At 37.2% G+C, this 18,369-nt stretch overlaps 1 protein-coding gene across 1 annotated transcript; it reads left to right on the top strand.

Annotated features, from left to right (window-relative positions):
- The first annotated feature begins 5,657 nt into the window (after window positions 1–5,657).
- Window positions 5,658–17,639, top strand: LOC121867012. Its single transcript, XM_042366763.1, has 6 exons — window positions 5,658–5,869; window positions 7,771–7,971; window positions 9,243–9,438; window positions 13,816–14,079; window positions 16,240–16,540; window positions 16,602–17,639. The coding sequence occupies exons 1-5, from the start codon at window positions 5,788–5,790 to the stop codon at window positions 16,526–16,528; spliced, it is 1,032 nt and encodes a 343-aa protein (XP_042222697.1). The 5' UTR covers window positions 5,658–5,787; the 3' UTR covers window positions 16,529–16,540; window positions 16,602–17,639.
- The last annotated feature ends 730 nt before the right edge of the window (window positions 17,640–18,369 follow it).

Below are 18,369 nucleotides of genomic sequence, written 5' to 3'. Positions count from 1 at the left end.
TAACGTGAGGATAGTAATGTAACGTGAGGATAGTGATGTAACGTGAGGATAGTGATGCAAAACGGGGACAATGGTACAACTTGAAGACATTGACGCATCACGAGGACAGTAACAAGGGCGAGAACCGTGGTGTAGAACAGAGCCGCCAGCGCGAGAACATGCCTGAGGGCGAGACCGAGGACACCCAGGAACTGTGATAAGAAGAGACCTGTCAAGCGACTATGTCCCGTTACACCTCATGTAACCATTCCGTTAGGGTGGTGTTCGTGATGTTGGAGAGAGAGAGAGAGTCTATCGTTAGAAGAGGTCTACCCATACCTGGCCAGAAATGCGACTTAAGTCCCGCATGACGCCGCATTATGGACTTAAAGCTCCACCCACCTGTGCACGGGAGAAGAGGTCTGCCAGCATCAGACCCAAAATGCGACCCAGCCTGCGCATGACGTCACAATGTGGAAAGAGAAGCTCCACCCACCTGCACGTGGAAAGACCTCTTCTCTATAGACCTAGATTATCATCAAACGGTCAAACCATCATCCTCGAAGGCTTAGCTAACACAGAAAAGTCAGACCACAGGCAATACGTACTGAATAAGTCCATGGAATCTTTATCAGAAGAGAGAATAAGCTACAGACGTCGGGTAGAATATTGGGACACAGTACATTCCAATGTGATTATGTAACAAAGCCATATAATTAAATATGTAAGAAATAGTAAATAGAAAATAAAGTATAAATGATTAGATATCTAAAAAATATAGTTAAAATTGTATTGAGATGCGTTTTCATATTGATTTCCAAAAAGATAGACATGTATTTGGAACACTAGCTGGTAGAGCGTGACCCTCTGCACCTACACAACACCTGAGGTAGAAACATTGGTGTCATTCACATGTATAAGTTAGGGGAGTGAAGGATCCAATCTAAAAATATCATTTATATATATATATATATATATATATATATATATATATATATATATATATATATATATATATATATATATATATATATATGGAAACAATATAGGACCTAAAATTAATCCCTGAGGTACGCCGTAATGCCACACTGCTGAATGAGCATGGCTGGTTTACTGATTCACATAAGCTACTAAATACAAATACTGAAGCATATTCGAAATAATTCTAATAGTCCTCTCTTGGTGCCAAATAAGTATTTTCCCCAATTAGAATGTCGTGAGAGGAAGTGTCTACTAAAAGCATCTATAGAGCTGGAGAAAAGATGTTTCTTTTGAGTGAGATTTATAAACTGTTGTACATGAGTCAGAAGGAAAACTATAATCTTCAAAGTATTTGTTCCGTATAACATTGAGATTTTTTCCTATAAGCTGGCTGATATGTAGAAGGGTGTATATTGGTGTAACATTATGAAGATCAGGCGGTGAACTTTTCCTGAATATTGTTGTGAATTTTGCAACTCTTAAGTTGATAGGGAAAAACTCCTGTACACATACTGTAACTAGAGCACAAAGGTCATAATATAAATGTTCTGGCAAGTTATGTAACATTATCACTGCTGAGGTTCCATCATTTCCTGGTGAGAAAAATTAAGGTGTGGCAGTTTCCGTGTGACAATCACTCAATGATTCAGTTTCTCACCCATTCACTCCCCGTTCACTCACTCACTCTCTCACTCACTCACTCATTAACGGAAGAAATTTATTTTTGTAATTGGGAACTGTAACCTACTAAAACCACTTACTCTCACCTTTGATTGAACTTAAATAAATTCAACTAAACTTACCTAATCAAGCTGTGCCAACAACTGTATCAGTGTCTCCGTCACCCAGTCAGTGACGGAGAAAAATATATTTGTTGTTGGCCTGGAGCAGTAAATGATAATTAACTTGTATGTGTTTAACCTTATTACAACAGATTATATTTCCGAGGGAGTCACAGGGATAATGTAAAGAACAGTTAGGAGGCGGCAGTAGTGTGTGTGGTGGCGAGCCATGAGCTGCCGTAGTGACCTACACCAGCACTGCGTGAGCTGCTAACTTCAACATCACTCTCTCTTCTCGTGTTTTATTGCGTAATACAGAATTTAATAAATTACGACAGTCGGACATATTTCAAAAGTTTCGTGTACCAGCTCTTGACCTCATCTATGTTACTTAGGCTGGGGTGTGCATTAGAGTTACTGATGGAGGCTGTGTCTTACAAGTGGTCGGTGTTGGTGGTGCGCATGACGCAGAAGCTCCAGAGAGACGCGATGACCTTCGTAAAAGGTGGCGGACTGGTGTAGTTAGGTTGATAACTCATGAATCTAGCTTAATATACTTTGTACACGTTTACCGTCAGCATACTTGAATAATCCAAGATACAGTCACCTGACAGGTGACAGGTGACAAATCAGTCATCAAGGACGGCGTCAGTTCCCGATCTTCGTCAACTTAACGTATGGTTATGTCTACTATATCTTAAGAATACATTTTACATATTATAACATGTATGTACTTTGTAATTGTTATTTCATAGATTTAAGGTCCAGAATACAGTAAGAGAGACTATCACTGTCCATCACACAGTACACCTCGTTCACCAGCTGTTCCCCGCCTGTGTTAGCTTTTATCCATCAACTTCTTTAAAATGGAAGAGATCACCAGTCTTGGTGTCACAAAAGTAATCACAGTAATCTAACAAATAAGTATTGTAAAACTGGTAACCATCAACATGGAGTACAACACCCAGTACATTAATATTCATAAGAGAGAAAGTGTTCACCGTGGCGGCCTACACAATGTGAACACTTCCTCTACCTACCTTATCATTATCTAGACACGAAATATAGTGTATTTAGTATTTTATATTTCCTGTTGCTAAACAATCAGTAATTTTTCCTTGTCGATTTAATTATTTAAGGAGCTTGAACTGCCAGGGTTATCAGGCACCGTTCACCGGGCCTCTGAAACGGCAAATTTCACTTATAGAAATAATAATAATAATAATACTAATAATAATAATTCAATCCGTCAATAATTATTTAACATTCCTTTAAGTATTATTTTAGTCTCTAACAAAATGTGCCCAATCGTCATCTGTCTATATTCTTGGTATGGATAATTTAGTAAAAAAAGAAATTAATTTGTTGCTTTGATTACATGTTACTTATATAAAAACAACAATTACCTTTGCGCCCTCAAACATGTAAGGTCTAGTCTCGCCATATTTGTCATAGCTGTAGAGGGTCAGTTCAGGGTTTCGAATTTGTCATAAGCTTCTAATATTGTTCTTTAATTCTTTAAATGTCTTTCAGTGTGTTGATTTTAAAGCTATTATATATTTATTTAACTTCATGTGTACCTTTTCTAACAAGAGGGGAAAAGATAAGGATGAAGAAGTAGGAGAGGAGGAAGGGGTAATGGAAAGGTAATAATGGAAGGGAGAGATAAAAGGAAGAATAGGGTAGGGATGTGAAAAGATACAGATTAAAAGGTGAGGAGTAAAGATGAGAGGAGAAAAGAGAACGCTGATAAAGGATTATGGGAGGATAGGTCATCGGAAGAATAGGGAAGAGGTTAGAGAGGTCTGGTTCTCTCAAGGACATATAACGTAATTATCTACCTCGAGTCCTTGACGGCGTGACATTACTGTTCGGTGGAGGAAGAGGGGAGGGTGTAGGGTGGCCACAGAGGGATTAAGACGCACACACATACACTGACAAACATACATACAGTCACATACACACAGACAGACAGGTATACATGCACACACACTCTCACAAACACATACGCACACAGAGATACTTACAGATACATTTGCGCACACACACACACACACACACACCTCATAATGTTTCATCATAAACATAAGTAATATTAACGTAGGCGAGAAGGAATTTCCTGTCCATTTTCATTAATCTTTAAGGTTGAGAGAGAGAGAGAGAGAGAGAGAGAGAGATAGAGATAGAGAGAGTAAGGTTTTAATAAATAAATACCTTATGTATAGCAACTTAGATTTACGTATAAGTACAAAATAAAGGTTAAGAAGCGACAAAGATAAGAAAAGGGAAAATTAGTACTAGAGTTAATAAAGAGATGAAGGAAGAGAACACGTTTATGAAAGGGGGCAACACATAGTTAAGAATTAGGTTGATATTCCGGAGTTTTAGGTCTTCAGTAGGCCCGTGGGGAGGGAAACGTTGGGTGCATTAAAGTTCAGGTCTTTTTTGATGATAAGGTTAATTGAAATAATAGAGGAAATGAAAATATTGAGTAAAATTAAGAATGTTATTATTACTATTATTATCATCAGTATTATTATCATTATTATTATTATTTGTATTATCATTATATTAGCTAGTAGCAACCAAGATATTTGCACTTATCAACTTCCTCATATATGGTTTTGTTCAGTCATAAGAAACTTGTACTCAATCGCCTTCACACATCCATAAACACACACCAGTAGCCGGTGCTTATGACTATGACCTTTCGGTGAGGAAGAAGAAAATATATAACCTCTCAAGACAAGGTCGAACAACAAGTCGACATTCTGGTAAACTTGTAAGTCTACGATCACCAGCAACTCCCTCGGGTAACATATGTCTTACCAGTGAAAGTCTGGGTGGTGGGGTAAAAGTGATATTTTCCTCTTAAGAAAGTTTTGGTTGCAGTGAAAGTTATGGTGAAGCTTTACCATATACCAGGAAAACGTCTTAATTATAGGGATGTTATTAGCACAGTCTGAATTACCCTAGAGATGACTAAGGTGATCCATTGTAATGATATGGTAATGTGTGTTATTTTTTTGTGGTCTTCAGTCAATCAAGACAGAATTAACAAAGATATGTAGGTCAGTTCAGAGTGTGGTCACCGCCTGTAAGTGTGTGGTGACAGAGAGATTATGGGATTGCGTTATATAATTATTTGTAGGTGAGATACGTCCCCGTGGTTACCGCACCCCGTTAACCCAATGACATTATCAGTTATTACTTGAATGATTTAACAATTATAGCAACTCACATACTAAGGTAAAACAGACAACCAGGAGTAAAGTGGTACTTATATAGCGCCACTACAACGACTCCAAACACAGTATATAACAAACAAGTGATGGATTTCAGCTTCCCTTTGAATACAATTATGTTTCTGAATTATTTGTTTACATTTCAATTATCCAATGTTTCTAAGATAACGGCAGTAGTGCTGTGGTGTGTGGCAAATCCAGAACAAAGCTTGAATGATTTTATTATGACCAGACTCAGAGTTTTCTCTAATCCGTACTGTAAAAATTAGAATAAAAACTTGCTCTGAAGTTATAACTGTTTCAATATATATATATATATATATATATATATATATATATATATATATATATATATATATATATATATATATATATATATATATATATATATATATATATATATATATATATATATATATATAAAGAAGACACGAAGTTCCCAAGCGCTTTTGTGAAATTCACATCTTCAGGGGTGAGACACAAGCACTTGGGAACTTCGTGTTTTCTTTTTTACTATGTTGTTATCAACATATACAGTACATGGATCACGCGCACTTAGAGTGATTTATTTGCATATTAGTTGATAGTTTATTATTATTTACGATATCATTATTGTGTCCCAATTATCGCCATCTTCCAGACCTCCCAACCTTACAATAACTATTATTTTTCCAGCCAACGCGCAGGAATTCGCCACAGACTGTCCATCACCCAACGGATTCTTCGCCGATTCTCTTCAGTGCGACAAGTATTACGAGTGTATTGATAATGTGCTCACGGAGAAACTGTGTCCTGACGGGATGGCCTTCAACGACATAAACCCCACTGTGGAGAAGTGTGACCTCCTGAGCATGGTGGACTGTGCCGAGCGACCCGACCTGCGTGAGTGCTGATGTCTCCTTTATTATTATTATTATTATTATTATTATTATTATTATTATCATCATTATTATTATTATTATTATTATTATTATTATTATTATTATTATTATTATTATTATTATTATTATTATCATTATTATTATTATTATTATTATTATTATTATTATTCATTATTTTGTGCTAATTATTATAATTTAATTGTTATTATTATCATTCAATATTTATATAATACATTATGTAATTTATTCTCAGTGGTTTCCTACAATAGATCAGATAATAAAATCAATGAAAATTTCGACTGAACTAATGATAATTGTAAATATTATTACACATATTGTATTCTTTATTTTAGTTTATGGTACATATAAAAGCGTTACCATGCCCATTTAACCTACAATATAAACTATTGACGTAGAAAATTTAACAGAAAGCCAGAATACCCAAACGACTGACGGATGTAGCACACTGAATACTAAATCTCGGCGACTCTGCACTTGACTGCATTTATTTTTCCAATTGTAAAGTTAGTCACCCATTAACTGCTACTTACAGCCAGACAGACAAATAAATAAACTCCCTCCAACATGACAAAGAAACATCCTCATACATGCAATATAATTATACCACCTTCACTTACTTGGTAAATAATGAGTGCCAGGGTCACACTAGGTCTCAGGCGGGTCACACACACGGCTCGCAAACATGGGTCACACACAAGGGTCACATACAGCGGTCATAAACATAGATCACAAACATAGGTCACACGCACATCGGTCACTTGAGAGTTAAAAATGGATCACACAGGAGGCTCAAACTCAGGGGTCACAGATGGGTCACACAGGAGGTCACAAACAACGGTATCGCTCAGCCGTGACATCTGACCTGTTTCGCCTTGACTACTTGACATCTGTACAAAAAACCCAACCACCCCGGAGAGCCAGGGGGGGGTGGGGGGGGGGGGTTCTCTCATACCTGCTGAAGAACATACATACATTCTGTACATACATACATGCATACATACATAGAGAGGAGAAAAAGTGAAAAAAATCCAAACAATATACCGTTGGAAGAAGAGAACACTTGGTATAGAGTAGAAGTGATTAACAAACAGTGTAATGAGACTTAACTTGTCGACTAAGCTCCACACTGTTTGGCATCCTCAGCAACCACAACCAATCATCATAAGAGTTAATGATGGTTATTAAGTGACGCTCCTTGCTGAGAGCGCCAGAAATGAGGGAAATTTCGAAAGGTTCACTTAATGCAATGATAGTGTAAAGAATGAAGAGGTGGTAATGATCTGTTATAGAGAAATACATAACAGGACTCATAGGGGAAATAACAGCAAACTAAACGCTCTCTCTCTCTCTCTCTCTCTCTCTCTCTCTCTCTCTCTCTCTCTCTCTCTCTCTCTCTCTCTCTCTCTCTCTCTCACCACCCTCCACCACACATCACCCTTTATGTATAGAACTAAACAAATAATGTAATTGAAATACTGTGTAATATTCAGTGCCATAATATCCTGACAACGGGGGTTAATTATCATGACCCGTTGTAAACTCTACTCTGTAATCCTTTTGCGCTACCGCTCACAGGATGAGTGTGGGGTGCACAATAAATTAGCCGCTGTAAGCGGCAAAATCATCATCACCCTCATCATCCTCCATCACGATTAGCTCTTACTCCCTCGCCACCCGCCACCACCACACCCTAACAACACCATCACTTTTCCACTAATTCATCGGCCTATTTCCACCACCACCACCACTACCCTACGAGTTGACCACCACTTATATCACCCGTCTACTCTCCCTGTCACATCTCTCCCGTTCTCCTTCACAACACCTCGTAATCACCCTCTACTCTCACTCCTCACCTCACCCTGCCTTCCTGATTCACAGAAATACCTCAGCCGACGGAGTTCTGCGATCGACAGAATGGTAACTTTGCTCCGAAAGACGCCGTGAACTGCCAGGACGCGTACCGCTGTGTGAATGGGGAAGGTACTCTCATTTCTTGTCCGGTGGGCCTCGCCTTCTCTCTGGCGAATGGCATCTGTGACTGGCCCGACCAATCTGACAGGACCGATTGCAATGTTCAGAGTAAGTCCAGTTGTTGATGGTGTTAGATAGATAGATAGATAGATAGCTAGAAAGATAGAAAAAATGTCAAGTAGATAACTATAGTTGTTGATGAAGTTAGGAGTAAGTCCAAAGTCTTTGAAGTTGAGAGTGTGATCATGTGATGCAAAGTAAGATCAGTTGCTGTTGTGTATTGATTAAGTCCAACTGATGGTGTGAGAATTAGATTAAGTCCAGTTGATGTTTTGTGACAAATATTAAGTCCAGGTGACGTTGTGGGACGCAGATAAGGCCATTTGACGTTGTGAGACGTAGAATAATTAAGTCCAGTTGATAATGTGAGACGTAGATTAAGTCCAGTTGATGATGTGAGAAGTAGATTAAGTCCAATTTATGTTAGCTGACAAATATTAAGTCCAGGTGACGTTGTGGGACGCAGATAAGTCCAGTTGACGTTGTAAGACGTAGATTTATTAAGTCCAGTTGATGTTATATAACGTAAATTACGTCCAGTTGATGTTGTGAAAAGCAGAGTAAGTCCAATTTATCAGAATAAAAACAAAAATAATTCACCAACCACTGAAAGATAAATTACCTGTCTATATTTTCAAGGAATGTTTTGGTTTGTCTTCATCTGCGACATCTTTCGGAATTTGGCAATATTTTGATTTGATGTTTTTACTATCGACATATCTGGAACAGTATCTAAGTTATTTACTTTTAATGAAACTTTAGGAATAACATCAAAATGAGTTGATATACCATCCATAGGTAAGATATAGGTTAATATTTCAGGATGATAGGGACTAATAGGAATTGTCTCAGTTTAATTGTGTGTGTGTGTGTGTGTGTGTGTGTGTGTGTGTGTACATCACATCCCATCACCATTAAGCAGTAAGTTTAAAAGTTTTTCATTTATTCCAGAATATTCACATAAACACCTCGTGACTTAACAAGACCACAAGCATCAGTCTCCATTTACCTAAATAACTTACTGCTTTCTGGCTACACATGGGAAAATTTTATGTCTTCTAAAATCTAAATGACTCTATATTTTGTTTTGTGTTATTTTCCTCAGATAGACAACACTGTGTTTAATTTAATTAAACTGAATTATATCGCCTTGTTTAGTCTTGTTGTAAATGACATTCTTTTATAAGCACTCTTGTTTACTATATTTTACTACACTGTGCTGTTAATATATCAGTTTTGTAAATTATTAAATTATTCAGCTGTATTCCAATTGGCTATTAAGCAGTGTACTGTATTATATTGTATTACCGCCTCCGCAGATAAAAACAACTTCACCTGTCCTAAGGTGAGCCATGAGGTAGCAGTGAGTCACCCTCGCTTCGCTGACCCCCATGATTGTCAGTATTTCTACGTGTGCATCAACGGCCAAACCCCCCGCAGGAACGGCTGTGCTTTTGGTCAAGTCTTCAACACGAAAACCACCACCTGTGAATCGCCTAAGGATGTACCTGAGTGGTTAGTTTCCATCATCACGTTAACTTACTGCAGCGTAAGGTCTTCGTATACTTTTTTTAAATTTTTATTGGGCACCCCCCTACACCCTTGTGTAAGGTGAAGCGCAGAAGCGTTTACAGCGCCCAACAGGGAAGCATGCTTAGTTCATGCTTGCCTTATGTCTCATGAGTTAAGGGCGTAGAAGCCTGAAGAGTCAATGGTTTATGTCTAAGTAAGTTATTGGAAGCTCCAACAACTTGTCCCTGAATACGAATTCGCAACTTTCGATTTACAGCAGGTAACTACTTTGCTGCTAGGTGAACAGGGACCAAGGGGACTAGGAAGTGTCCAAACAACTTCCGCCGGCCCCCCGGAATGGAACCCATGACATTTTGCTTGCGATTCAAGAACGGTACCGCTTTACCACCAGCGCCCCTCTTCGTATACTGTTTTTCGACCGGGATCCCAAGGCTTAGTTTTAGAACCTATATTATTTTAAGGGTTCACCGACGTTTAGTTTTGAAACCTATTCTCTTTTGATTGAGATTCTCAAGGATTTGAATTTGGAACCTACGTTATTTTTAGTAAATAATTAAAAATAAAATATACTATAATATGCAATTACTAAAAACAGGAAAAATTTCAAGTTTATCCTCGAAATCTGTAGTTCACTTCTCTTAGCATAACAAACACACGGCATCAGATTTCGTGTTACTCATTCATACAGTCCACCAACTCTTGTACATGACATTACGTCGCTGTCTCTCTATAAACAAGAGCGTCTCAGTTTCCACATGACTAGTCAGAATGATTCTTAGAGAACATCATAGACTCGCAGTAAGTCACGAATACCTACCGAACAGTGCTCAGGAACCCAGATAACTGAAGCATTTATAAACCATGACTTAATCAACGGTGTATCTCGTGTTCTATTTGCGTACATGACAAGCACTGGGTTCGATTTCTTCCACAGCTTGTCAAAACGAATACCAAAGGAAATTAGTTACAGTATAGGTATCCACAAACGTTGATACCTGTAAGACTGATTAATATCAAGAGGTAGCCCAGTGATAATATCAATAGATAGTCCGATGGTAATATCAAAAGATAATCTAATGGTAGTAGGTAGTAGGCAGCTATCAAATAGGGAAGTATTACCACCTGAGAAGATGTTGGAAACATATTATATTGTCTAATGGTAGACCCTGCTGCCATATGGCATCACAAAAAAATTTGACCAAGTCCCAGGTTGCTGATCTGACTTTCTGTCTCATTTACACACAATTGCAGGGTCTCAATTGTTTCTCTTTGACAACACAACACAACATACATGTATCGTTTCTCACCCTTGATCTTTTTTTTGGTATATATTTATGCTTCTACTGTATATTATTATTAATTTATTTTTTATTATAATTTATAATTTTTATTATTATTATTATTATTATTATTATTATTATTATTATTATTATTATATTTATTATTATTATTATTATTATTATTATTATTATTATTGTTGTTATTATTATTATTATTATTATTATTATTATTGTTATGATTGTTATTATTATTATTATTATTATTATTATTATTATTATTATTATTATTATATTTTCACCCCCATATATATATATATATATATATATATATATATATATATATATATATATATATATATATATATATATATATATATATATATATATATACAGGGAGAGGGAAGTTTGGGCGCCATTAGGCAGGTAAATTAGATAATAATTGTACAATAAAGAAGATTACAAATGGAATGATAAAATCAAGATGATTAAGATCAGTTGTGGTTGTCGTTCCGGCTTATGTGAACTAACACACAACACTCAGTCAGACCCTAACATGAGGGTGACCAGGTGGAACAGATCAACTCTGTGACACACATCTACACGAAAGGAACTTCTTTCTTCGGTAGAAGTAAATTGTTATTGGCAAAGCTTCCAAGACTATGTTCAGAACTTCTGGCGTTGTGAATCATGAAGTTTACCTCTTACAGCCTGAAGATCTGGTTGTTGTAGGTCCGCATAATCACTGTAAAGAGCGCTAAATGTATATCTTATATTTCAAGACCAAAATCGTATAGAGGATCCACCAAAGCCTTAATCGATAGCAATATTAGCTTTAAAGGCTCGTAAAATCCCTCGCTATGTCACAGTAAAGAACAAAGGCGCTATAACGCTGGACTGTGTTGCTTTGTTATGTCTTTGTGGTGTTGTTGTTTCATGCACATACCGAGTTTGGGACGGACGGATAAAGTTCTGTAAACATGACACCATTACAACCACCGCGATATTTACACCGTTACACCATACCGCAGTGCCTGAACAACAAGGTGATCGAGAACCGGTCATAACTGAAAGAGAACATTCTTTTTTTGATGACGCTGGCATTGTGTTGAATGATGGTGACAGAGAATTTGTTTATTTAGAATTTCAGCCATAGAATGAAAAACAAAACAATATACAATCATTTAAAGCTACAGTTCAGTTCAGTTCAACAGTAAACAAAAGTGTACAAGTTTCTACACTCAGACACTATTCTGTTCATGTGTCACGTACTGTTCACAGTCACTGAACACGAAGAATCACGTTCTTTATTGTTCAAGACTGACCTCGGCGGATAGTGGTGGCGTTAAATCACGGCTGTTACGGTATGCGGGGTGAAAAGGGAAAATAAGTAATTGCCACTATTCACTATAAGTAATTGCCACTATACACTATAAGTAATTGCCACTATACACTATAAGTAATTGCCACTATACACTATTAGTAATTGCCACTATTCACTATAAGTAATTGCCACTATACACAATAAGTAATTGCCACTATACACTATAAGTAATTGCCACTATACACTATAAGTAATTGCCACTATACACTACAAGTAATTGCCACTATACACTATAAGTAATTGCCACTATACACTATAAGTAATTGCCACTATACACTATAAGTAATTGCCACTATACACTATAAGTAATTGCCACTATACACTATAAGTAATTGCCACTATACACTAAAAGTAAGTGCCACTATACACTATAAGTAATTGCCACTATACACCACAAATATGACAACATAACTATAGAGGCAATAGAGTTGTTCAAGTCATACTGTGTTGTAGTCAAAAGAAACAAAAGTCTATTAACCGAAGTAATTGTTGTGTGAAGCCAATACTGAGCAACGATTTTGCTTTTAACCAAAATCAGAACGTGTCAATGGCATATATTGGTTGCCTGGATGACAGAACAAAGGAATGGTCAATTGGTCTTTGATTTGTTGAAAACTTGAAAAACACTGCCTATCACTGGTATAAAGCACACACCTTATGTTTAGCACAGAGACCATAGTTGGGCTGACATCTTCGAGTCTACCGTCAGAGATTATTGAGTACCTTCAGACAGAGGATGGTCACATGGCTGTTTTCAACACCCCTGCATAAGCTACAGCAGAATCGCAAGTTCCTGTCATCGAATTAACTAACGAGGATCCCATGCTGGAGCCATCAACAGCAGTAACAGATACTACGCCTCTCACACAAGACAAACAGCCCTCATACCTCATCACATCTCCAACCGCAGAGGTAACTCCAATGCCACAAGCTGCTATTACCACCAGTCAGGTTGTCAGCCCTGCTCTCCCCGCCCCCCTGCAGAAACAAGCTTCCTTCTACAGCACAACAGCCAACCATCAACATCAAGTTCATCATCCCTCTCGTCTCGTCAGTGAATTATAGCTGAGCAGCGAGCACAAAAGAACTCGGGATGAACAGGTGTCACCTGGTGAAGCTGGTAATAATGTTGCTGTTCCACTTCCAACAGCGGATTGGGGAAATAAGTATTCTCGGAACATCGCAGGTGTCATCAGTAACCGCAACGAAAATGTCTTGTATACCATTGTGTCCACAACTCCTACTGTCCTTAACAGTGTAAACCAAGAGAAGCCCCATCTCTCCGTGAAACACTTACAATTTCAGCCAGTGGAGGACAGGGTTAGGTCAAGTGTATGTGTAACAATTGTAACAAAAGGTGTTGAAACAATAAGTGTAAATACTTCAGCGCAAAACTAAAACGTAACAGTTGTTATCATAAGTCTTAGCTGTAAAAACAAGTAAATGGAAGAGAACAACTTTTGATATTGTTATGGTCGGTTCTCATTATATTTTCTAAGTTTATACCGAATATAATATTTTTTTAACCTCAAGCTGAATAAGAATAATTCAACCACACCTTAACCATAACTGAATATTTAGTCATTCCATGCCATGATAGCACCGATATTATAACCATTTTATGGAATAGACTGAAGGATTTAGTGAAATACATAAATTTTCCTTAACTGTGGCTAAAACATATTTTGCCTTCCCCAGCGCTGATTACTACAAGGAGTACTTCGACGATTATTTCGCTAACCTAGCGAGAGACCCGGGCAATATTAAAGGAGACATCATCGCCGCTGCTATTGCCTCTGGCTACGACGTCCCTAAGTTCAGGGATCGGGTCCGTATCCAGTCGGAATCGAAACCACCGACCCGAAGAGGAAGTGCCGCCGCTACTACGTTTCTTACACCGAGTCGAACATCTATCGACACCCCTGTTAGCAAGCCTGACAGAAGAGAGCCTATACGACGTGGGTGAGTGACCTTGACCCCTCGCACTATTTCCATTATAAGGGAAGTTTTCCTTTACCCTTTGTGAACCTGTTTGTGACCATTGATACCGGGGTGTTAAGGTGAGTGACCTTGGTCTTTGAGCTGCACTCTCAGGGCGAAGAGTGAGTGTGGCCTTGTAATGTTTGACACCTTGTCACCTTTGTTTTTTTACCAAACTCGAAGGAACTTGACCTCTGACCTCTCATCCTAATGCCACAGGTAAGTTACGTGTCCTCTTCCTCAAGATTTCACTGTCATAACTGAAAAATTTTCTTCATGAATAGATATAATTGCCAATTAGCGATAATTTCTATGCATTTATCTTTTGGGGAACTTCTGAGTGGACACATGTGATCAAGTAAGTCATAAGAATATAAATTAATAGTTTCATACAAAACCTAACCTTAGGTGACTTAACCTAACCTAACCTAATCCAATTTAGGTATAACTTTCCTATCTTATGATAATAAATGATAATAAACAATGACTGCAATGAAGCAGCAAATTACACCATACACAAATTAATTTTCATTCACTTATAGGGATGAAAACAAAAAGTTATGCTTATTCCGTAAAAACTTCACTCCTTTTTAAAGGCTTAAAGGCTATTTCGACAATTATATATATATATATATATATATATATATATATATATATATATATATATATATATATATATATATATATATATATATATATATATATATATATATATATATATATATATATATATATATTATATATATATATATTCTAGAAAATAATTTGTGGATTTTTGAGAATTAAATGTTGGCATCTTAGGAATACATAATGGTGGTCAAGATAACAAAAGGAAGCAATACACTATATTAGAGGACAGAACAGATACGTGGAAATTACATGAAAATTCCACATTAAAGACCTGCCACAGGATACTCCTCTGAAGGAACAAGAAGCTGAAGCCATAATGCCAGACATCTCTCTAATAGACACCAGAGTAGCCATTTACACCCTGAAATACAACAAACCGTCAAGCCCAGTTAGAATACCCTCGGTGTTAGGCCAAATGCAAGAACAGTCGAGGGGTGTACGACGCTATTTACGATGACCTTCTTGCCCTGATCTTGTTTCAGTTATACCACCCTTTTGAAGCTCTGGAGAGATCTCGAAGTTTATATATTTTGAGTACAGCTCTAGCTAATAATTCCCACCAGGAAACTTGTTTCGAGACTCCTCCAAAGCTTCGAAAAGTGCAGAATTTCATGTGTTAAAGGCGATATTGCTGAAAAAAGACCAGGGCAAGAAGGTCATCGTAAATGGCGCCGTGCACCCCATAACCGTTCTTGCAATTGGTCCTTAAAATTTTTTTTGTTCAAATAATGCTAAAGACAGATGGAATATCAGACCCACCAAGTCATGTGAACAGTGTAGGCAACTAAGGAGATGTTTAATAGGTTGAGGAAGGTAATTATAATACCACTGGACATGAAAAGTGATAAATTTATTGTACTGGTTATTGAGGCATATCACTGCTTCCGACGATATTCTGTAGAAATTATTGCTATGATATCGCCTAAAAATCATTGAAGAACACTAATATCACGGAAGTTCAGACTGTGAGCGTAATGTCATTTGAGTTCAGAGGGACGTGAGAGAGGGGTGCTGTATCACCCCGAGGTCCGATATACAACCCTAGTGACTGAGTGAGTGGGAATGAATGACTGAAGGTGTTGATATATACAGTAGTTTGATAATAATGTGCTCTTATCATACTCTCTCTTGATATTTTATTAGTCGTCTTGATACCTATGTCTTGTGGTTGAAGATTTTTTTTTACGCAATCCTGGTGTCTTTTATGAGTCATAAATTTAAGAAAGTTATAAAAAATACATCGCCGCATCTAACTGTTCGCTTATTTCATACACGAGATACCATGATATTTCCCAGAATTACTGATTAAAATCCCACACTCAAGGCAACATTCCCACGTTTATTTTAACTTTCCTATGATTACAGGGTAATTCTTGTTATAATGAAAGCATTCTAGGATAATTTTCCCGCTTACATTAACATTATTATGAATACAGGATATTGGCACACTGGTCCTCATCCAGCTGCTGACTGGGTAGTTCTTATGCGATCATCATCCACTGTGTCTTACAGGCCAGGTGGCGGTATCCGTCGCAGAAAGAAGCAAACGACGACCACCTCCACTACCACACTTCCTCCCGATGACTACTACTACTACTACGAGGAAGAGTATCCTGCGGGATCCGAAATTTCATCACCAGATGTAATTGACCCGATCCCTGCTGAAACGGCTGCCTCACCAATAGACGGAGACGCTCTTTCATTTGGTTTCACCGCTTCAGATTCCGCCCCATCACAACCGTCATCAGCAACGAGGACCAATGTACCGACCAGGCGCCCATTTGGGAGCCTTGGCAACTAAATTAGAAGGAGTGACGAACGATCACAACTGATGTCGTAAACAATCAGTTGGAGCATTGGGCCGTTTGGCCTGGGACATGTTTGGGTCCGTATACTTCCCGTTGTGCTACCTGGCCAGCCTTCAAGTACCTGTGTTGTGTGTTTGCGTCACGGCAAATCTTGGAAAAGTCTGGTCATCACTAAAATCACAACAGATATATTGTTATGTCATCAGTTTACAACACAGGTAAAACAAACTGGCTGGTTGTTTATGTACTTCATAAGGAGTGATGAACCAAAGGTACCATATTAAGGAAAGTCACTTTCCTATCAAGATGTAAAGGAAATTGACTTCTAAAACGTCGTACCTTTGAACCATATTAGGTATGTATATTATGTGTACAGTGATATAATCTGGGAATTTGTGTATCCTAGAGGGAAAGAACTGTGTACTGTACCAACAATGATGAAATTAAATGAATTTTTGGGGTATAAGAGAATGTGATAAGGAAGTAGGGTTAGTAAGTCAGTGATACCGAGAGATTTTTATATTCAATTTCTCCATTAACTTTGCTTTTGTTGAAAAATGTACAGTTATGGACACAATTCTCTCGACAATTTTGGCAGCATTCACTTTAGGGCCATTTACTGTGGATACTGGGTCTGGGGCTTTGACATATTTTTGTCACTTTTGTTTTTGTAATACACAAAAGTTATTCTAATTTACTTTATGATAAAAAAACGTTTCCTGCTCTAAACCAAGTGTACAGATAATCCACAAGTTGATATGTCAGATATTGTTAAATGTCCATGGAATTATTGCAACAGCTGTACTCATTGGAAGTTTATTGTATGAAGTAGCATATTGATGGTGAATTAAGTTACTTGTTTTAGTTTGTGGTATCATCTATAACCTATATATATATATATATATATATATATATATATATATATATATATATATATATATATATATATATATATATATATATATATATATATATATATATATATATATATATATATAACAGTCCATGCACACACGGACTTCCATATACAAGCAATACTAAATAAACTGTATCATTACGAGAAATTAGAAATTTACGGATTTTCAATATATATTGTTAATGCCAGCTGCAATTTTATTTCGATCTTTTCTACAAGGTAATTCCTGGAGTACTGAGCATGGCTATAAACAAAACAAAAACCTCGCCTTTTCTTGGAAATAAAGTTCTTGGTTATGAGAACCACAGTCAGTGTGGTCAATGGTTTACACCTCAGATCTTCCTCATGACTGGTGATGGGTTGACTTAAACTTTTGCATAAGACTAAAGGCTCAAATGGCCTCACAATGACATTGAGACTCTACCTTAACTACAGGTATTCTCTTAACACTTTGAGTACAATGAACTGACCCATTGAGTGAAATAATTTAATCCCATTAATACTATGCTTTATGTCTTGACTACTGATGTTTAGAGCACGATGGTAATATTACAGGATTTAAGTCGTCTTATTCCAGAAGTCAAAATCAGTTTGAGAAAAAACTATCGTACAGAATTTTTATGTTTTGAGAAGTAACCTTAAAAACACTTTAAATGTTACTCCACAATATAAGATTTGCAAAAGAGTTTCCTTGTTAGATATTTATATACCGAGTGTGCATATTTTTAGCATCATGTGATATATTAACAGACAAGGATGAGCAAGCATTGGTCTCGGCTAAGCTGCCCTTGAATGAAAAAACCCTCGCAAGTAAACACATCCATTGAATTATTGTCCCACATGACGACATGGACACACAAGTCACTCTTCTAACAGAAGTGACAGTCTTGAAGAAATTAAGTTTAAATTCTTAATATT

The sequence above is a fragment of the Homarus americanus genome, unplaced genomic scaffold (genome assembly GCF_018991925.1).
Source record: "Homarus americanus isolate GMGI-L3 unplaced genomic scaffold, GMGI_Hamer_2.0 scaffold37960, whole genome shotgun sequence".
Lineage (NCBI taxonomy): Eukaryota > Metazoa > Arthropoda > Malacostraca > Decapoda > Nephropidae > Homarus > Homarus americanus.
The sequence above is the reverse complement of the archived record's forward strand: the minus strand, read 5'-3'. Positions and strand labels throughout refer to the sequence as shown.